The sequence below is a fragment of the Nesoenas mayeri genome (assembly GCF_963082525.1).
Source record: "Nesoenas mayeri genome assembly, chromosome: 3".
In the NCBI taxonomy this organism is placed as follows: Eukaryota; Metazoa; Chordata; class Aves; order Columbiformes; family Columbidae; genus Nesoenas; species Nesoenas mayeri.
Genome location: NC_137544.1, coordinates 80,680,563 through 80,704,341, shown reverse-complemented (window position 1 = coordinate 80,704,341; position 23,779 = coordinate 80,680,563). Strand labels below are relative to the sequence as shown.

At 35.2% G+C, this 23,779-nt stretch overlaps 1 protein-coding gene across 1 annotated transcript in view; it reads right to left on the bottom strand.

Annotated features, from left to right (window-relative positions):
• Positions 1-23,779, bottom strand: part of FMN2 (formin 2) — a gene marked incomplete at its 5' end in the record, with an annotated part of 156,569 nt that overhangs the window by 104,574 nt on the left and 28,216 nt on the right. Inside the window, 4 exon segments of the mRNA XM_080341260.1 lie at positions 1,431-1,452; positions 1,454-1,461; positions 13,719-13,780; positions 19,549-19,696. Coding sequence (XP_080197386.1) covers positions 1,431-1,452; positions 1,454-1,461; positions 13,719-13,780; positions 19,549-19,696 — 240 coding nt within the window.

Below are 23,779 nucleotides of genomic sequence, written 5' to 3'. Positions count from 1 at the left end.
ACAAGTAAAAAAGGTCAAAAAAATAATTCCTATTACAAACTACTCAATTTCAGCTCAATTCCTTCAACTCAATTTCCTTTAGTAAATCAATACTTTCTAACAGCAACAGTTTTGTTCAAGAACTTTATTATAAAGGAGAAAGAGAATATTATATTACCCCTTCATTTCACCTGCTCTTATCCCCCTACCAGTCACCTGCAAATAGAATAATAAGGCCTATCAATTCTTCAAAAGGCAACATTATCAAAAGAAATGTGTTCCTAGGATTACTAAGTCCATGCACCAGTTTTCAGTTGTTTGAGAATAAATTCATTTGCCCTAGACTGTAACTCTCCTAAGCTCCCACTTCATACTGTAAGAACACTCCACTGAGGGTTTTATGACAGATACAGCTTCCCAATTCTGTCAGAACTGGAAAATTCATTCCTGCCACAAACAAACTGAAGTCCACAGGATTAGAAACAATATTAAACAGTTCTGAAGAGATTTGCCTTAATGATGGCTGATCTCAGAACAGTTCACTGTTTTAAAAACTCGTCTACTCAGGAGATTGGATACAACTTTTCACAAGAAAGAGCTAATCCTTGAATCCTGAAATTCTGTCTCAACTACAGGAAAAACCTAGAATTAACTGGTTTACAAGGTAATTTTTTAAAGTTTAATAAAAATGGGCAAACAAGTGAGATGATTATCAATTCAGACAAGAAACAAAAAAAATATAGTGATGAATTAAAGTGATTTTTCATCACTTTGCCTGAAGAAACATTTCTTCTGCTGTCCTTGAGAGATGGCATTTCAAACAATCCGGTGATCTGCTACTGTGTTGTTACTTCAGATTTACGAATATAGCCCAGTTTTTACAGAAACAGCATATTGTGAACAAACAAGACTTTGTTGTGAATGTAGAAATATTTGAAGGAAATTACATACTTAAGATTTATTTGGTTTAAAAACCAAATGAATGAAAACCAAAACAAAGCCCCAGTATTTAAATGCTTCAGTAATTATTTCAGATAGAGATATTTTTGATTTTTACTTTTAAGATGCTCTCAGATTAGTTTGATTAGATTTGTGTTTCCTCTAGCAAGAATTTTAAAGTCTTCCTCTAGATCAGAAAGGGCTGTATTAAGGAAACAATATACCACGGCAAGTTTCCACTACCCTCAAGAAGGAAGGAAATTTGAAATATATCTAAGTCCAATTAGAAATGAAAATTAAACAGTTTTCTTAGAAGAATAAGTAAGGAAGACTTAATTTTTCATACATGTAAAAGACGATCTAAAGCTGTTGACAAGAACCAGAAGACCCAGGTAAAAAAATACGCATAATGAAAAGAAGGTTCATTTTCAATCTAAAGGATAATTCCACAGCAGAAACCTACAGGGTTTAAAAGAGATATGAGGGAACTCTGTCTTGCCTAGAGTTCTTACCCAGGACCCAGGTACTTTGGAAGTCTTCTTTCTGTAAAGAAAGAAAGAAAGAAAGGTGGAAGCTTAAGCCTTGCTTTATCCAGGTGACTTGAGCCTGAAAGATTTGAGCAGGCAAAAAAGTTCCAGAAGTATCTGGCTACAAAATGGTGCCAGGGTTTCTCAAACAGGTTTTACATGTTCCACGTGCAATGAGTTCGATGATTAATCTGGGGTTGCTGGACTGACTGGGTCTGTGTTGCACTGATAGGTTTGTGTGTGTACAGTATCCAACTGATATGGGAATACTGGCTTTACTGTATAAAGGTTGTACACTTGCATCTGCACATATGCCAAAATCCCATACATTACATCCAATTCATTCCAGTCTTGTCATGTTTTCCACATGTGCGTATCAGATGCCTAGCATAAAGCTGATCTATATAGATAGAACATGCCCAGGATCTTCAAACATGTAAAAGCTCAGATTGCAGCTACCTTCTCCACTGAGTCTGACGTCCTAGTTTCTCAGATGAGTGACTGAAACCTACCGACCCTGCTATAACTAAATTGGCAGGTAAAAAAACACTCACATGTCTGTGAAATTTAGCCCTTGTCTATATGTATATATATACACACACATATATATGCGTTATATAAATACCATTATATACATATATGGTCTCATTTTCTACATATATTTTATATAGTTAACTATATCTATCTTAACTTGCATTCACTTATATACTTTATGAACTGCCATAATGTGTATTTTTTTTTTTCTGAAAATAAACATAATGGCAGTTCTTAATGGTAATTTTGAAATAACTGAAAAATAAAGACACATTACTGTTTAGTTTTAGAAGCTAATGTCTTATACTAGTACAAGCCAAGAAGCTGCATCAGCAGTTTGCTAATTTTCAGCAATTTGTCAATTAGCATAATGAAATTTCCTCTCTGGGTGTAATTGATATTTAGATGATAAGATTATACTACTTTTTTCTCTTTTTTTCCCCAAAAACATTAAACTTTTAGTTTCTGTACATCAAAATTCATGATTCAGAGTCTATGCTGCTACCTGATTACAAGCATGCTCAGAGCACAGAAGCATACAGTTAAGCAGAACTAAGATGGCAAAATAAAGACCCCTCAGATCTTCCAATAAGTCAACAGCTGGTGGTATTAGCAGCACCCAGTTACTTGGAAGGATGCTCTTTCCAACTGCTCTGTTAATAAATACCTCTTTTCTATAGGAGACAAAAACTTCTCGAGCACACACACGCACCAAATAGCAGAAGGTAGTGCCACAGTAAGAACTGAATTCAGAGAAGTGCAATCTCTATTAAGGTTTCTCTTTTTAAAGCTGTCTCATTTTCAAAGCTTCTTCTTGCAACTGCAGATCAACCTTAAGAAAGGAGACAACATTTTAACAAGGATTTTTAGTGCTAGAAGGATTGTCAGATGAGAAGTACCGATGGACACTTGTTTTGGATTCAGACAAAATAGGATCCATCTAACTCATATTTCATTTGATCCTCAAAGCCTGTTGCAGCATTCTAGTTTTGTGGTAGTAGAAGTTGAGTTGAAAGCTGGCAAACTTGCCAACAGCATCAGGGAGAACTGCTGAAGGGGTAAAATTAGTATTGGATACTAGTTTCTTCCTCAGACTATGAGATCAAATCATTTTTTGAGAAGCTTCTATTATACTGCAGGTGCATGTATGGGGACAAAGGAGACATGTTTAAGCTGTGGTCGATGTTTCTTCCTACAGCCACAGAGAAACATGATACACAGCTCCCCAGGATAGCCCTGAACAAGCAAGCGCTGGTGTAGCAATCACTGCCATGCCTGAAGTGATAAACTTTATTTGATGGACATGAGTTATTCTCCCACACAGTGACACACTGCAACAGATTGATTACACGAGCCTGCACTGTGCTGGCACTGAGACTATTTAGCTCTTCCTAAGCATAACAGCTAGAACATGTCTAATCAACCCAGAAGTTTTATCATAACCTAGCATGGGAAAAAAAGCAAACACTGAAAACAAACAAAAACCCACCACCACAACACAAAACAATCACCACACACACACATTAAAAAAAACCAAAAAAACCAAAAAAAACAAACCAACCAAAAAAAACTAAACACCAAACCAAAAACAAACCAAAAAACCCAAACCATAACCAAACAAACAGAAAAAAAACACCAATATGCAGAAATCTTTAATTAGTGCAATTCAAACAGTTCAAGTAAAACACAGGATCAGCAGGGAGCATAGACCTTTGAAGAAAGGCACACGGATTACAAATGACAACTTCTAAAGCTGGAAAGCAGAAGAAAAAATTTTGTTCAGATTCAGTTTTGTGAAGCTTCTGTTGCTGAACAGTTTGAATTCCTTACCCCTTGGCTAAGTATATTTCAGAGGATAAGATTCCAGTTCTTTACACTTCCCATTTTAGCAAATAATAAAAACAGAAAGCCAATGTGAGATGCATCAAAGATTAAAAGTTTTCTCTCTACAAGTTGTACAACTCTTAACTGAGCTGAAATATGACCTTAAGTTATCTGCAAGTTCTGCTACAATAGGAACCTCCAAAGAATTTCTGTAAACTATAGACAAGACAAGATAAAATCTCATAGAACCACTGTGCACCCTAGGAGCTACACAGCGGTAAGTATAATTACTGTAGTCTTACATAATATTACTTTTAGCCTGCACAAATAGTGTTTTTCAGCCTGATTGCCCAGAAAGTTTCAGACCTGATTAACTTTAAAAGACAAAACAAAAAGCCCCCCAAAAAACAAACAAACAAAAAAAACCAAACCAAACAAAACAAACCTAAAACAACAACCAACCAAATAAAACCAAACAACACACCACAATAAAAAAACCTCCTCAAGTCTTGCAGGTTCCTCTCCTAGCATAAATGAAATATCTTTAATAGAGCAGCATGAAGCAGCAAAGCAGTAAACAATCACAGAATCACAGAATGTTAGGGGTTGGAAGGGACCTCAAAAGATCATCTAGTCCAATCCCCCTGCCGGAGCAGGAACACCCAGATGAGGTTACACAGGAATGTGTCCAGGCGGGTTTTGAATGTCTCCAGAGTAGGAGACTCCCTGGGCAGCCTGTTCCAGTGCTCTGTCACCCTCACTGAGAAGAAGTTTCTTCTCAAATTTAAGTGGAACCTCCTGTGTTTCTGTTTGTACCCATTGCCCCTTATCCTATCATTGGTTGTCACCGAGAAGAGCCTGGCTCCATCTTCGTGACACTCACCCTTAAAGACTTCAAAAAAGGCTTACCCTTCCATGTAACTTCAGTTAGTCCAGAAACTGATTCAACTGTTCTGTCACTTACCTAGTGTGAAACAAGTATATAAATGAGAACGAGTATAGAAATAAAAGAGAGGGGGGGGGAAAAAAAAAAAAGGCAGTTCAACTTTATTAATTTTAATATAGCCTTATTTTGTCTATTTCTGCTGTCTTTTTAGGTGTTCTGCTGTTGATCTCAAAGACTCCTACAATAGAATTAGCTGCACTTGGGTCTTTTAGCAGATGCAGAGAGAACTAAAACCCAGCTGTCTATGCACATAATCCAATAAGCAGCAGGCACCTTAAAAGTCAGATTTTTTTTTTTTTTTCAGTCGGGGAAAAAACTGTTCTGTATTTATTTTCTGCTCAATATTTAGGCTGTTTATTGAAATTCCTATCACATGATGAATCACTTCCTTTCTTCTATCACCTGCATTTATCATAAAGTATATTATCTCTGAGTCTAAATGTGTTAAGTAGTTTTCTTATGTATCCTAGCCAAGGTAACCATCCCTCTCATTTGGTTAAAACACAAAATAAAATCTGGCATGCCTTGAACATTACTACATTGGCATACCAGTGAAAGGAGTTTTCTTTTTCACACGAGGCCATTTTTTTATTTTTGATCCAACTTCAGACTGACTGGCAACCTGGGAAGAAGTCACACTGTAAACTGCCACATTCTATTATTGCTGTGTTCTTTATATACAGAAATTATACTAGATTTTTTGCTAGAAATAACAGTATGGATTCTATTGCCCAAAATGTGAACATTAATAATCTAAAATTGAGGGACTCAGAACACCTTTGGTTTCTTCTCCTGATGGTCCAGCACTAGAGATCAAAAAGAGGTAATGATTTCCCAGGTGAACTTTGCCACAGCTTATTAAGCAACTGTCCAGAGTATGATAATTCTACATGGTACTTGCCCTTTTTATCCAAGAGTTCAGCCAGACCACGAAATGGGAGGTTCACATGTTGCTTTTGTTTCAGGCTTCCAGCAGGGAATAAGCAGCAAGAAATATCCACAGTAAGAATAAATCTTTGTAGAAAGGGATGAATACCCTTCACTACCCTGAAATATTAGCCTCCTGCTCATGACAGAAAAAGCTTGGAGAAGTCCGTCTTCACAAATGAATCCATGAACATACTGAGGGTAGGGGGCTGGAGGTCAGTCAGCTTCTCTAAGTCTTTGAAAGTGGGAAGGCTCTATTAAAAGTAAAGCTGTATCATCTTGTGTGAGAGAACATTAAACAATCAACTACAATGAAGTCATTAAAGACGAGCTTTACATTTTGGGAGGTTAAGTAAATACTTTTCAGGACATTAGAAAAAAAATCATTTGTCCTCAGGAAAAGTTGAATATTGAAATTAATTAAACACTCAGGAATAGGTGGGTTAATTTTTATCAGTAGTATTTGGCTTTGAATATACCTATGAGCATATTCTCTAAAGAACAAAAAAAAATATTTATTTAAAAATACAGAAAAGAACAAAGTGATCTTACTGGTTTAACATACACTAACTCAAAATGGAGAACCTAATTATATTTTGATCTGATTGTAAGTAGAAGTTAAACTGGTTAGTCTGTTTTTTTATCCAAAATGTAGAAATTCTCAGCTTTATTTTTAAATTCTCATTCAAGTGTGGCAATATACCATGGTTGTTTTTCTTTTTTCCTTTTTTATTTTAATATTTATTTCATTTAGAAATAAGCAATTTTTTAAAAAATTTTTATTATGAAAAGCATTTCTTATCTCTCTTACACACTGAGAGTCCTATAGAAATTTTTGGGATGTAGACCACTGTAAGATAGCAGCTGATCTTCAATGCTGAGAAAAATTAAAAAAAAAAAAATCTTTAGAGCATGTCTCATTTTTGACTGGATGAGGTCTCTCAAATAGGTTAAGACAACTTGGCAAATGAGATTAGTCTGTCCTGCTAGGAATGGCACAAGAAGAAATTTTCTTTCAGTGACCTACTCTTTGGAGACATGTTTTTGTGAAAAAGGTAATTCTTCCTATCCAAGCCATATCCCACACAATAATTCATCTCTTGGGAAAGAATAGACTCTCACATTATAGCCAAGGATTTTAGGTACCAACAAGCAATTCTGGTTAAAAGAAATAGGTTTCTTAGCTTCACTTTCATTTCTCCTTGTTTTCTCATCAAGGACAGAAGAAAGGGAAATCTGTAACTCCTAAATCGTCTTCCATTAGACAGAATTTGTAAGCCCACTGTTCAGTCATTGGTATTGCCTGAACCTTAAGGCTGGTACCTAAAATGTGAAAAAAGACAGTCTGGTTGTGTCTAAGTACAAAGCACAGTTAAAATGGAAAACACAGAATGCTCATTGTAATTACTAGATGCAAAATTTGTTTTACACTCTACCATATTCCCATACAAGTCAGTGATGTAGAAGCCATGAAGCCAAATGATCCACTTGAACTCAAACAGCAGTTTCATGAGAATTTTAACCAATGCCTCTAAGTACACAGAGTTTAAATTAGGAGTAACTCACAGGAAATATTTGTGCTTTCAGAGCACACATGTTCATCTTCTCAATCTGTTATCAAAACAACACAATGAATGTAGCAAGATCCTGAGAAAACAATCTAACACGTAAGCTAGCCTTGCTGGTGGGGAAGGGGCTGGGCAGCATGACCTCATAATGTCTATTCAGCCCTAAATTATTCTATTATTTTTATGTTATTTCAGAGCTATAATTGAAATAGCATGTCATGTATCAAAAAGGAAAAACAGAATAAAGAGCCTTTCAAATTTGAATGAGTACATAAGAAAAACTTCATCTTGACATTAACATCAAGAGCACAAATTAGAACAAAACAAATTTTAGTCTCACCATTGCCAGGAGAAATAGTGCAAAAATGTGCTATTGTCACTCTAGTGAAAATTATACCAGTGTATTGTTCCTTTTAAAGAAGCAAACATTGCCTTCAAGCAAAACAACAGAAGTCAATTCAAGTATTGTGAAGTGTGGATATAATACAAAATACTAACATTTATTCTGAGAATTAACTGCTTTTATTTTTCTGCCACACAGACTTGACATATTGTACTTTTTTTTTTTTTTTTTTTTTAAATTCTGGAATCTATGATTTATATTCTACATATGTCAACTAATTGATAAAAATGATGTTAGGTACAATTTTTTTTTTTTTTAAACTCTTTCCCTCATCAGAACAAAATGGAAAAGATTCTGGATTTCATATCCAACAGAAAACTGACCTCTTTATTTAAACAGTGGTAATTCAGCAGCAAAACTTTTAAATTACCCTTACAAAGACAGTCATCCAGAAGTCTTGTAGAACAAATTAAATATGTTCCCTTCACAGATTTTTAAAAAACTTAACAGTGACAGAACAGAACTTTCCAAACATTTAATGTTCCAGAAATTTTGCTATTTTTAGGACAAAGTTTTACTATCTTCAAGAAATGCTCCGATTTCTAAACCCCCATCAGATTAAGCATGGTAAATATGGGTCCTTTCCACAGGCTGACTTATTGATGACCAGAAAGCCACCACTTTCTGACTAAAAATAAATAAATTAATTAATATCCACACTGCAGCGTGTCTTCAGGACCCCCTGAGAATAACTTATAAGTGCCTTGCATAGTCCATTAAAAATACTTAACTGCCATCTAGTGGCAGAGTAATCCCACTTCTTTCTGGTGTCTTTCAGGATGTAATTAAACACTTCTTGCCTCATTTCTATATTTCTGCTGGCATTCTCAACCTTGCTTCATGGCCTAAGAAATCCCAACACTATCAGAAGACTGTTTTAATCACAATGTTCAGCTACTAGTCATATAGGAAGAAAAACAGACTGGAACAGACAGTCTCTGTTTAAATTATATTGAGATCTCAACTTGGAGAACCTCACTTCATAGTTTCAGAAGCTTAATTAATTAAGCTGCTACATGTGCAGAACATGAAAACAAAAAAAATCTCTGTGCTTTTTAGGCTTTGTAAAAACAAACCAAAAAGAAACCCAAAAATTCCACCATATTTACACTGAACAGTAAGTTCTAACATTAAGAATCAAAGACAGATTTCCATCAATAAAACTGAAAACCCCTGTGCAAGAACTCTGTTTCATGACCATGAACACAAAAGGCAGTGTATACCTGACTTGCACTTACCATGTTCTGGAATTAAGTTTGACTGGCTAGACTCCCCCTGACTTCCTGAACAAAATGTTACGCACTGCAGCAGTACCTGTGACCCCAGCAGTGAAGTCTTCTGCCAGGTTTCTATCATCTCGTTTCACATAAACTTTCTTTCCCTTCTGTGCACTTTTGATGAAGCATAACTTATTCTCAAGGCTAACAAGAAAAAACTGTCTCCCTACATATGCTTCCTGATGTTCACTCTCTTTAAGCTAAGATATGCCAATTCTAACATTATGCATTGGACCTACAGTAGAAGACAAGATCTTGCACACCACATGTTGCAATCTGGCTTGATTTTTTGCCAGATAAGAAAGAAAAAGATTTATACCTCTAAAGTTCTTTAACTTTTTGTTTTCTGAGATTGGGGTATGCTGGTATGCAAGAAGTTTACATTGATAAAGTTCTCCTTAAAACAATATATTCAATTCTATTTGTCAGGACAGAGATCATCAATTAGCTACAGCATTTACTTCCAAAAATGCAATAGGTACAGACTTCACTATCGTTTGATAGATATGGAAAACTCAAAAAACGTTTGCTTCTTTCATATTCTTGCTTTCCTCAATGAGATAACTGAATATGGTAGATCTCTGTAAATGTCATACTTTTTTTTAAAAAAAAAAAAGGAAAAAAAAAAAAAAAAAACCAAACCTAAATGTGTACCTTTTTTACCCTGCTGAAATCTAAGAATTCAGTAATCATACTTTTGTAGGAAAAGAATTGTCTTAGCAGAAATGTTCATTGCCTTCCAAAGCCTCCTCTTCCTCCTTACAAAAAAGTAACCTGGCCAGAAGGAAACGGACAGGAGAGGAGTGGTGCATGTTCCCAGAATCATTGGGTCCTTTTGAATGAATATCCCAAGAAAGAACACGTAAAATGATGCAGTCTAAAAAGAGCCACAATATGGTTTGGAAGCTCATAAATGAAGATTTTCCAGCTTTCCTCCCGTTTCTGTTGAACACAATTTTAACCAGTCTCATCTACATTTTGCCTCTACCCTGACGAAAGTCTAGAGTGAAGAAAAAAGGTCCCTAATGAAAGGCTGAGAGAGAGGACCAGCAAAGTGTGGTATTCAGGAATACTCCAAAGAGACACTCCAAGAGTCAGACTCCTAATGTTTTCAAAGTGGAAAGTATATTCAACATGGCAAAACATGTCCTGTAATTTAAGTTTTTTAGGGCTGGAATTGTTTCCCTATGATATCGTTGGAAAGTGCAGTCACAGATCATACAGCATAAATCTGTCTTCAGTGACTGAAAACTGCCAAAGTTTTGTTTAGTTCTTACTACCAGTTGAAGTACATGCTGTTCCAAGAAGGCATATAATTTTGGTTGAGGTATTGTTTGCTGGTTTAAATGGGGTGAACAAAACCAAAGTGAACAAAGGAGCCGGAAACATTACAGGCAAAATAATTTTTTAATGGCAAGCTCTTCTGTTGGAAACATAGTTTAAATATTTGGTGTAAACTATCTTATAACCAAATGGCTACAAATAGGAACAGCCTGGCAAAACCTGAGACAGGATTACTGGGACCAGTCATCGCCAATGCCATGAGGAAGAATTCATTACATCTGAACGCTGACCTTTAAATAAACATAATGAGGGCTTTCTTTTTAAATTTGTGCCATACTCAGAATAGGAACTCATGACAAGTGATCAAATAGAAGAAATTTTAAATATCTAGAAAATAAGGCATATAAGAGAACAAGGAATTTAGGTAACTTCCGAACAACATTAGGTTTCTTGTTCTGTGACGTCCCACTACTAACCAAAGCCTAGTTTTCATGTACTTATTTTACACATATAAGATAGTCTTTTTAATTATTATTTTTTATCCACTAAGACTCTGTTTTTAACTACCAGGTAGGCAAAATCAAGAAAGCCTGAAAACTGAGTTAAAATTTAGGGAAAAAATTGCAGGGGTACTACAAAAGATCAGGGGTGCAAAGCAGAAAGGAAACTGGCTCTTGCGCAGAAGTACAGCTGTCAGATCTAAACATTGGGTTTGAAGCCGGAATTTCTAAATTAGGACATGCAATTTGTCTCTTCTTCCTTCACTAACAGAGTGAGGCTTAACAAAGCTTTCTCTGTTTGTATCAGGAAGACTAAGCAGCCATTGCTGCTCCTCTTTGGCATTTCAAAACCATGACTTGAAATGGCTGCCAATTTTTCTTATTTTTATTCTGCTTACCGACTCCTGAACTAAAAGCAAGCACACCTCCAGGCCCTCATTTTTAAATTGTATTTTTTTAGGAATTCACTATTTTGGACTTGAAAGAGAAATCTGAAAACCTCCAAGAAATTACACTGCAAAACATGAAAGTTATGTCTAACATTGTAAAGGTAAGGAAACAGAGAGGACATATAAAAAAGCCCCTTCCAGTGGCAAGGAAGTGTAGAATCCAGGTTCTGTATGTGTTACTTATGCTTTTAATTGAAGATTATTCTGAATCTTGTAGTTAACTGTTTATCATGAGATAAATTACCAACATTGCGTTACATTTGCATGTGTTCCTATGTCAATATGAACCACCTCAATTTATTTTAGTATCATGTGGAAAAGGACTTTTCCCAGGGAAGGAAGAAGGAAGAGGGCTTAAGTTAGACTTAAGTTGATCAGTTCTACACTAAAGTTTGCTTCTTTTGTCATGTATCAAAAGAAAAGAGAAAAATCACCTACTTGACTACATTCAGCCAATATTCAGTTTCTTCAGAAAGAAAAGCTGTGCACATGCTAGACAAAGAATAAAAGAGGCCAGATCTCCATCACAAAAATTTAATAGTATTTCATCACTTTAAAAAAGTCCAAGTAACACCAACAATGATTTGATCATAAATGATTTACCTGCAAACTTGGTGAAAAAAGTTACTGTGATTGTTCTACTTTCCAGATGTTTTTAACAGATATAGATATCGATAGATAGGTAGAATACACTCAGCTGTTTGAGACTGTACAGAAATAGTTTGAACACAGAAAAATACATTTTATCCACATACAGTTCCTCAAATTAAATAACTTCCACTCTTATTTTCAAAATAAACCAGAATGATGATGACATAATATAGCAAAAACTTGAAATTATTTTCTGTAAGTGAGGTGATCATGCCTTCAAAACAAGTATTTCTGCTTTTCATTGATGAGTAATAATATAGAATGGAAGAAGTTCACCTTACTGTCATAGGAGATGAACAGTGAGCAAAAGGGATGGGGATCCCTAACAACATTAGCAAATGCAATTAAGTAATTAGACAACACAGTAAGCTAGTTTAAAAAAAAATAATAACAACAACAAATAATAAAAATAAAAATAAAAATGCACAACCACCAAAAAACCAACCAAAACACAACAACAAAAACAAAACCATCAAACCCAACAACTTGAAGAAAACGTTATTTGTTCAAGCAAGTAGTGTTCTAGTGGTGCTGCTTAAACTTCATTCTCATAGCAAAACAATCAATTTCTTTTAGGTAAAGTACATAAGCATTCATGAACCTATTTCCACTAATCACATTTCCAATAAAAAGTCTTTTTATATAGGCTGTTTCTTGTAATGAGTCAAAATCCTAGAGACACATTAAATATTCTCCTTAAATGCAATGTTTTTTCTGGAAGTATGGGAAATAGTTCTGTTTCACAAGAAACACTAAAAAGTGATGTTACTAAAAGCTGGGTGACTGAAACAAAAAAATCGCATGAAACAAATATATTTTCAACTTAAAATATTGCGATGAAGAATAATTAGGTGATATTGTTTTAATTAATGTGCTCTAGTTTTTAAGTGTTCTTAATTGTTGAGGTAGAAGAATCCAGATAACTGACTAGAACTCCTTTAATGTTGTTCGGCAAGATAAAAGCCGTATACCTACTCTCCCCACCCACACTCATAAAATACTTGATTGAACCAGGACTGAATTTACAGGTCTATGATCAGCAACACACATTTCTCTAGGCATTTCTCGTTTTCTCACTCAAAATCAAATCACTGGTCATTTTCACAAATGCTACTCAAGGCACTGATGCTTGAACCATCCAGTCATTAACAAACAAGCAAACAAAAAAACCTGAAACCCAAAGACAATCCACAAAAAATAAACCCCACCAACATTTAAGGAAATTAAAACCATGCCTTCCTTGCCATGACTTCCAGAATAATTAAATACTCTTATTCACTGGTAAGTCTGGCACTTTAGAACTTTCATAGAAAATAAGCCTTCTGAGGACACAAAATTTGAAGTGTCTCAACTCCAGGAAACTGCACTACATTTAAAGAAGAATATAACATGAATGATGACACGTTAAAAAAAAATAAATAAAAAAAAAAATAAAAAATCAGGCTGTTTTTATGTCCAACCAAGACTAAGTCTCCACTGTAGCAGTACTACATTATCTCCTTTCAAAGTCCAGCATGGCACCCTAAATCTATTCATCTTTTACCTATAGGCTTCGGTGGTTATTCACATGAACCTTTGAAGATCAGGTAATATAGCCAGATCTTTTACTGCTATTCCTTAGTAACACTATCAGACCTCCAGAACCAAGTGTTAATTTAGTTATGAGTGAAGCAAACAATAACGTTTTACAAGAATCACCTTAGGCAAGCAGGAACTTTGAATCTCTGTATGTACATACACTACGGAGCACATAAGAGGTTTGAAATAAAAATTCAGAATCAAAACCACATTCTTTATTTTGTTGGTATTCAGAACATTCAGTACACAAAACTATTGCAAAAGTGTCTGAAATACTGCTTTATCAGTCTTTTTTTACAAAATTACAGACAAAACACTTGTTAGAATCTTACCTGTACCTGCTGTACATCATCTATGCACTGTTTCTCTGTTTCAAGGACAGTAGATTTCGATTCTGAATTTGAAAAGAAGACACAAATTTTTAAAGTTCTGTGTAAAAATCCATTCATCTTTCACAACACACATTAAGAATTGCATGCCAAGTGGACAGAGTTAGAAAGAAAACCACGTTAACTGTTCCACTTTCCAAATTATCCATCTAAAATTAAATGAACAGGTTGTATACATAAAGCCAGCCTGATCTCAATTTACAATGTATGTATTATGACTCAAGATTAAATGCTAGCATCTTAAATGTATAGCACATAAAACTTGAAAAAGTCCATTTTGATTGACAACATTTCTGATTCATGGAAACAATTACTTATGGCTCTATAATATACATTCCACAGAAGATCAAGGAAAAGTTCTCATGCTTGTTCTTCCCTCCCATTTTCATTAAGAAGTATTGCTGTCCTTAAGGTTTGCAGATGGAGTCTGTTCACAAGAAGACCCATGAGCAGACTGATGACTGTTGTTGTCTTCTTCATATCCTGCTCTGGCCCTACCATCAAACTTTGAGACCTGCACAATAGCATAGTGATACAGATAGAAACTCACATTTTAATCATGTACTTCCATGTAACTGGCATCACTACTGAAAATACATTTTGAGAAATTTTTTCACTGTCTATAGCACCTCAGCCTTACAAAGGGATAGTTTGGGACTGTACATTTATTGTGTAAATGTACAGTCAAAGCTTCCCAGAACTGGCAACATTCAAGCTGAGGATACAAAACTAATTCTTCACCTTTGTACTGAATTCCACGTCCTCTCTTATGGGCTTAAAATGAGTATTAATTTGACTTAATGCATTTTGCCCACTTTACTTATTTACATTGAAAAATGAAACAGCAGTACTTCATTCCAGTAGTATCTTCTTCAATTATTTTTTTTTTTTTTTACTTTGGAATAACTATTGAAAATCCTAATAAATATCTAAGCATTCCTTCACTTAATTTCTGTCTTTAAATGAAGGAAAAAAAAAAATGTCCCAAAATGATGATTTTAAATGGAACTACAGATCTCCAACTATCACTGTGAAATGAAAAAGCAAATATCAGTGGGAATAAGAGGTTTTATCTGTGCATTTTACATGGAAAATGGGAATCAAAACCTATTACCACTCCCCAACTAGATTTCCTTTCTTATTTCAAAACCTGGATAACAATTATTCTTTCTACAAATACTAGCCTTTGAGATCTGTGTTTTGATACACACATTTCAATTCATATCAAACTGAAGTACAAAAGAAATTACATGAAAACCTTGATTATGCTAATATTTATTTCAGTGAAAGACATGTACTGTAGATTACTGCATTGTTTCTACAGTGCTGTATGTTGATTGCCTTTCAGATAAGAGAAATAACATACATTTGTGCTGGAAATGACACAAGCATATAACAACCCAATACATGTTCAGGACCCTCAAGTCTTTTGGTAAGCTACTGCAGAGAATAACAGTGTTATTTTTAGTTTATTCATGAAAGAGAGAGAGTCTTGCAGTTAAAGCACAGAGTTTGAATTAAAAGCTCTGGTTTCCATTCTGACCATTCTACAGATTTCTTCTCTGACCTTAAAGAACCTCTCTGTGCCTCACTTTCCTTGCCTGATAGGAGATTACTAGAAAAAAAAGAAAACAAAAAACCCTCAGCAGCTGCACAGCGCATAGATCTCTAACCAGCTTAGTAGCTGCTGCTAATGATGCCTCTTTAACTGGTCATAGTCTAATTTTGTACACAGGACAAGAATAAATTTTTTTTTCTTATACCTGCTCATAGAACATGTACATTCCACATCATTCTTATACTTCTTAGGGATACCAGTATATATACATATACATATATATCTGTTGACCATTTGCATGAAGAGTGAAGCAGATGTCATCCAGAACTTCTGGATTTATAATTCCTAGGCACAGGGCTTTCTCACAGCTTTCTAAAAACCCCAGCTGCTGGGAGGCAAGATGTAGAAGAGGAAACTTTAATTGTTGGTTGCAGTTATGCTGCAAGGCCATCCCTTGAAAATTAACAATTCTCAAACTTTTTTACTTTTTTAATTGTCTACTAAAACAGCATTTCAAGTCATAAAAAGTTGGATGAGGATGGGCTGTCATTAACAGGAAATATCTCATAATCTCTCACTTCAACAAGTTTTTAGTATGGATAAATCATGCCTTGTTGCTGACTTTCAGATAAGTCCATTTACTGAAGAAAATTCAGGATGCTACTATATGAATTGGATGCTCACTCCTAATCACAACTCAGAGAACTTCAACAAAACCAGTGAATTATTATTTTCTGGTAAAAGCTACTAAGAAAGAAGGGAAGAGTACTAACATTTTTAAACTAAGCGATTGTGAGATACTTGTTTTACAAATTATCTGGAAGAGAATTTTTGGTTACCTCTACCTCAATTTGCAAACGCAGGAAAACTTGTTGAGTATTTGGGCACTGGTGATCTCCCCAGGGTCTCTGCATATGATTCTACATTTCTGTGTGGTTGAGAGAAACTACAAGATGAGCTTGATCTTTGCTCACATCAGGTTTTATTCTTTGCTTATGTTCTAGTACCAAACAAGACATGTACACAGACAACTTAGAAAGTAAGGTTTCCTGTTATGCAAATTGGTACAAACTCTCTCCCTTTCTCAAAAGTTATTTTAGAAATAGGAACTGGTTTCTGTTACAATATTGTCAATATTTAACAATTGACAGAACCATCTAGCTTATTTTTACTTCAGATGGGTTTTCTTCTAAAAAGGTTTATAAATATAGGCTGAGTGCTACGCAATACGAAGAGTTAATTTTAAGGTTAGTTTGCCAAAATTCACCAAATACAACCTATCTGCAGCAAACAGGGTTTTATCTTAGTTAAGCAAAACTAAAAAAAAAAAAAAAAAAAAAAAGCAAAACCAAAAAATCCAAAGAAACAAACAAACCACCGTTACAACAAAAAAAACTTCCCTTTAACCCAAATGAAATATTGTTTTCCTCCTTTTTTATAAAACAGAGGAAATAAATGTCTGGACAAGCCTAGTTTTGTTGAACAGACTTAGATTTTGGAGCATAAACCCACACAGTGCTGGGACTGTTTCATTTTGCAGGAGAAGTCGTATTATCTTTGGTTTCTGCCCACATGGTTAGGACAGTCACATGGGAGACAGGATGACAGGGCTCTAGTGCCTGCATATTTGCCTTTTCCTATATTTTAAGTGGAATAGTGTCATCAGCAAGGCATTAAAATAACTGAACTTCAAATACCCTGTTGTGCTAAGATTCAGACAACGTGCTGAGGTGGAGAATGGTAGAGTCAAATACCATGAGTGACATGAGCAGATTTCAGATATTCCCATGGAAAATTAGTGGCACACAATTCGATCCTACTGGTAATATTGACTTATTTTGTTCAAAAGCTTTTCTGAATTCAGAACTGAAAAATGTTTTTGGCACAAGCACCTACTGACTTGAACCCAGGTTTTTAATAAATAAACAACATAAAAAATAACAAAACAAACTGAAAAAAATACCCTAAGCAACCTGACCAAAAAAAAAAAAAAAAAAAAAAAAAGACAAAATAAACCCCTGACCACTGTAATAATCCTTTCCTCACACTCAACAAATCTCCACATGACACAGAGCACACAGTAAAACTATCTAATATATACTCTATTAAACAGATGATTAACTACTTTGCTAATTTAAGAACAGGTTACCTAAGACCTTGCAAAACTTCCTCTTTTATTATTATATATAATACAAAATACAGCTACTCTGCACACAGTAAATGAGCATACACATAAAATAATTTAGTTACAAATCTTGGGGAAGGTGTTTATCCTTCAGGCTCCACCTGAAACATCACTTACCTACAAGTTCTTCCACATAGCAAGCATGCAAACAATCAAACAAAAAGTTAAATTATTTATCTACCTGAATTGTATTCAGAACAGACATAATTTTTCCTTTTCCATCCATGCCCTACACTGAAAATCACACCAAAAAAACCGCAAACTTTTTAAAAACTATTTCTGCTCTGTTTAGAAATAATCACAACACACAATTTTCCACTTCTAATTCTGTTTTCTGAACAGTTTTGCAGTTTTTGAGAGGGCAGTGGCTGAGATAAGGAACAGACAAGTAGTGTACACATTACATCCATGTAGTAAGTATAATATTAAATACAAAAACATAGGATGGGACCAAACCACGTATAAAAAGAACACGTTTAAAAATTATTAGTATTATCTTCTTGGTGGAAATATTCTTCCAAACTGTAAAAATAGTAAAAAACTTTGATTACATAAAATATTTTGAAATGTAATGTTCTTCTAGATTTTAGAACAACAAAACTGTTGTTAACTTACATCAGCCTCTGCTGGGCTATAACCTCAAAATAAAATAATAAAGTATTCACCCTTTTGTTTTTCTAGTGCAGAATACACTCATAAACATTCTGATCACATGTCTATTAGCTAAGTCTCCAAGTTGAGAAACACAACTTGTCCTCTCAGAGTACATGGCAATGAATTCTGCTACCACCTATGACAGCACTTGCATTGGATACAGTATAAAATCAAGGATGATGAGTCAAAAACTGGACCAGCCCAATAGTCCAGTACTGCAGCATTCCACACTCTGAGCTGCATTAGGGAGATGGATTCTGAAATGTCTCCTTCACCACTAGTAGAGTTACTTTGGTAAAAAACAATAAGCTCAATAATATAGCAGCATTGCATTTTTGTTGGCATCACTTCTTTTGTTTATGAACACTGGAATAAGTGATACCAGTAAAAGTGAAGTGTTGCCATGATAAATGCAGTCCTTGCAAGGAATACTTTGTTCGTGTTCCAGGGGAAGTGGTAAAGAAGTCCCAAAGGGAGCAAATCTGAAATGAATTCCACCCAAAGCCAGCAAGCAGTACTAAGAGATCTGTTGAAATAATGACTTAATTCTTCAAATCTGAACAATATAAATATATAAATATAATATAATATATAAATATAAAGAAGGAGTGGTAGGAAATGGAAAAGTTGAGAATACCCATTGGCTCTGCATGGAGGTCATGGCCATGAATGCAGCCTAAAAGTGTTGAGAGGCACTGAATGCTACCTAATGTAAAGTTAAGTGTCCAAGAGCCTGTGCTATTTGCCCATTAAAACTACTAACAGAAAACAGGTTTGAAATTCTCTTCTAAATTTCTTTTGTCACCTACAAAAAGTTTTATCTGGTTTTAATTCTCAGCTTAAACTAAGTTTTTAATTTTGCAGAAGATTTCAGATATTTGTCTGGTAAAGTAACTTCACAAATTTTAAGATAAACTGACTTTTTAAACAAGACCTCAATTTATTTTTCAGATACACTTTTCCTACCTCTCTGTCAGCAGGGGACTGCTGAATCCAAAAGGAATACCTTACATCACTCTAATAACTTTCAGTATACCACCAGTGGGCTTCTGAAGTTTTCCATATTTTTAAGAAGAGAAAAGTACCCATATTTCATGGCTCTGAAGATATGTAAACTGGAAAAGAACAAAGGCCACAACACCTGGTAAAAGACACTAGTCAGCAGATGCCAGGTGCACATCTTGGTTGTTAACAAAAAGCATGCATTTTTGCTGAATATTTTTTATTAGATCCATGCTAGCAAACATTTCAGATTCTAATCCAAGATCTTCAAAATCAGGTATTTCTTGGAAGATATTAAGTTATTATCTTGGATTCTCAAAGACAACAGCTCCCCCCCATGCCATATGTATCTTGTATGTATCCAAGAACTATACCTTCTTTTGTAATTTTAAGTCTTTGTTCTTCATCTGGAGGTTTGGGTGGGGGCCACACAGATGGAATTCTCCTTGGAAAACTTCCTTCAATGTAATCTGATGAATGTGTGGGTTGGCTAACTGCAGCCCAAGTATAAAGCTGGTCTTGCTGTGATTATAAAAAAAAAAAAAAAAGTTGAGAAGTTCATATAGAAAGCTTGACATTTCAAAGCCTTTTTTTCCAACACAAATAGCTCAATATTCACTGCTATAACAAGGCAGACTTGTTTTTATGCTCCACATCTCCTGACAAAGATTACCATAAATCTGTATTAAAGGAATGTAATGTTTCAGTTTTGAGATTATTTCAGCATAAATTAAACTGAGATTTGTATGTTTTGCAACCCTGTTTTTGTCATTCACATTTCCATATTTGTAGAAAAGCAGTGGTTTGCTTTTAGAATACAACTGAAAGACAAAACAAAACAAAAACCCAACAGCCCACAACAACAAATCAGCTAGAAGTATTGTCAGTCCTCTGGGCTCAAATCAGATTGTATCCTTATTGCTCAATAGCTTTGAATTTGATTCATTTATTAAAAGTAGGAGAAATTCAGACTCTCTGATGAAAAGTAGGGCAAACTTACACTTTAAGCCAACAGAAAGATTTTAGCTGACCACAGTTCAAGTATTCATTCTTGTGGCTCCCAACATGCATCAAAATGTACACCTTGTGATTAGATCTTTATAACAGTGTAAATGCTATACAGATCACAGCAGCCACATCAGTATTCTAGTAAGTGATCTGGAAATATGTGAATACTGTAGTACAAAACTGGAAAACAAATCAAAAGTCACAGGATAAAAACACTGTCATATTACACAGTAGTATCTTCTGGGTAAAGATCAAGTTGCCATTCCACGTGACTGAACTTCTACTTGCCTAAAAATAAGTTGTAATAAGAGTGATAATATTCTATTGAGAGCAAGTCACTTAGAACAGACAAATGCTGGTTAGAAAGTAAAAAGTTTTGGTTTACAGAGGGTGCCTCAAACAGTCAGGGTCAAAGTAAGCTCATTAGATCTTTCCAGCATGAAAAACATGGCAAAAATCCAGCCACATACACAGACCTTAGATAAAGGTAAAGGATAAAGTGTTTAATACAAAAATCACATGAAGTTCTTTATGCAGCCCAGAACTCTATGTTCTTGAAGGGCCTGTCCTTTTCCCATTACAACGCCACTGCATTTGAACATCCAAACAGGCTTGATTAATGCCATTCTTTCAGTAACTTAGTACCTTCCCTTTGTTTAATTCCAGCTTTTTAGAGGATGTGTGTGTTTGGGGTGCCCAGTGCTGTACATATTGTGTAAACAAAAAGAAAAGGTGCAGGATTTTGTTATTGTTTCTGCACCATCCAAATCTCAAAAGACAGAGGAATATAAGATTCAAAAAAGTCAGAGGTAAACCAGAACGTTTTTGTTTTTTTGTTGTTTTTTTTTTTTTGCCCACTCTACTACCTTACACAACTCAGGGAACACAAGGAAGAACAACCTCTACAGAGGGTTAGCTGGGTAAGCACAGTCAGCTTTCAATGGGATTACACGTAGGGACATAAGGCAATAAAACAGAAAGCAACAAACTATAGATAATGTTGACATAGCATGGATGAGGAAGACAAAGAGTTAAACTGTTCCTGGACATATTTCACCATGCCAATTCGTGAAAGAAACAGTACAATTTTTGAAGTATTATTAGTCTACATGAATTAAGATGCACTAAAACCAAAACAAAGCAAACATGGTAAGCCTCAGAATTATTGTACAGAAGGGATACATTATAAAGGTAATAAAATATGAACTACCAGTGTCCTTGCTGATTTTTTTACAGCATATAAACTATGAACAGTTATAAACTAAGACATCACACAACTCCATAACCGACTCCTAAACCAGCATGAGAGATTTGTTTGCAAGTATAAAAGCACTTTTTTGTTTGTTTTAGGATTCTTCACATACACTACTCAACACAGAAAAGAATGCTGAAATAGACTCATAGAGATTAACAGAGGCAGATGTAAACTTGCAAAAATGCATTGGAGGGGTTTGCACTACAGCCACAATGTATCTGTATTCAACATATAAGCAAGGTATTTAACAGCTACATTCAGACTACTTGCAAACTAATACACAATTTAAAATATGAAAAATCCTCATGACAGACAGAAAGGTAATCTGAAGGTCTGGACTTCAAGTTGATAGTCCATAAACTACAATTAAAATGGGAAAAGATTGACCCTGTCTCCACTTCTGTGTCCTTCAAAAGAAGTGAATCATTTGAATATTCTAATTCCTACTCACTCAAGATACTATCCAAAATCTAATCCTTTTAAGCTTTTTTTTAACTTCTTGTCAGTTAATACACTAACATATTTTGTTTCTCTGATAATATCATGACACTGCATGATTATTAGAACATTTTGAAGAAAGATATATGCAACCAATTCTGTGATGTTCAAGTACTGTTCAAGCAAAAGACACAAAATAATACAAATTTTTAAAACAAATCCAGATTTGCTTTTATCATTAATAATTTTAACACAAGAATCCACAAACCTGGATTTCCACATCCAACTTTTTTTTCCCTTTAATCTTTTCATTTCCAAGGCAATTTTTACTGCATATCATTGTAAGTACAGCCAGTGAATATTCTTACCGTGATCAAGATTCGAATATATCTTGAATTTCCACTTCATCTTGCTCAGACTCCTCTATTTGGTGTGCACTTCTTTTCAGTAATATATATATATATAGATAGATAGATATAGATATGTCCTTGTAGTGAATGATCACCATCTTATTTATTCAGACTCATTTCTGGGCGGACACTAAAAGCTTAAAGTTATCTGAGTCCAGCGCATGAAACATGATGGCAAGAAGAGTTCTCATTTCCACACATCCTTACACAGCACTTTCCACCGCTTCTTAAAACTGCAGAGCATTCACACATGGGCAAGGCAAACTGCCTACAGAATCTGATGGTACCTAATCAATAGACATTTTACCAATTATAGATGCTAGCATTTAGAATAGAGTCAGGTCTCCAGTTTAACTCACTCTCTTCCTAGCCAGCTCTCAGTAGGCACAAAGAATGGCTTTTTGTAACAAATTTTAATGCTCGGACACCACAGTGTTACATTTCAGGTCCATAATATATTAAATATGAATTATGTTCCTTCACTGCTTGAGCTAAAGATATGCTTTCCTTCTAATATTTAAAGATTCAAGCCAATACTGTAAGCTACTCAAAGTAAGGGTCTGTATCAAATGACACATAGAAAGAGGCTGATGGACCCAGAACTAAGGCCATGAGATAGACCTGTTGCCAGCATCAGGATTCTGGTGAGCCCTAAGCCTTCAGAAAAGGAGTCATACATTTTTCACAGAGGTCAGGTTTGTTCCCCAGGCACAGACTGAGGTAGAGATTAGTATATCCACTACTGTATGAATATAATGTGCAACCTTGAATCTGTGCTTTTGGCAGTTGTATTGCTATGGGAGATAAGCAGGTAAGATGACCTTCTGTTCAACAATCTTCAGCTTTTAATCAACTGTTTATCTGCTTCCAGTTCAAAGGACAAACACAGACATTGTGAGGTACAAGAGCTGGAGCTGAAACAGCAATAAATGTACACACGTCTGCCCAAACTGGTTGCAAAGGCATGAGTTGGCAACATGAGAATAAAGGTGAAAAGAATCTGACCAGAAGTATTTTGACAATACTCAAAAAAAGACATGCAGTTAGATCATACATGGCAAGATGGGAAAGGCATGGTGTACACAAGCACACTGCTATCAGAAATAGCCTCTGCTCTTCAGCTCAGCACAGCAGTAGATGGAGGAAATGCATCAGCTGTACCTCTAAAGCTTCTTATGCTAGAGTGAATTGGCACAAACTGCCCTGGTGGCTCCTGTGTTAAGCCATGACGGAATCAGGCCTTATCTTGCAGGGCATTTCTTTTAAAATCGTAAACCTGAATGATTTTTCACTAGAAACCCAAACATACAAAGTTGTCCTGAAGAGGGGAGGAGAGAAGGGTTGGCATGTCTGCAGGCAGGAATAAATGGGCCAGGAGTAAACCTATAGTGATAGTTACAAGAAAGTTCCTACTCATCAAATCAGTCTGTCTCTGGACAGTCTTCCAATGGGAAGAGTTGGAGGAGCATGGAGAGGACAAAGTATAACTGCATT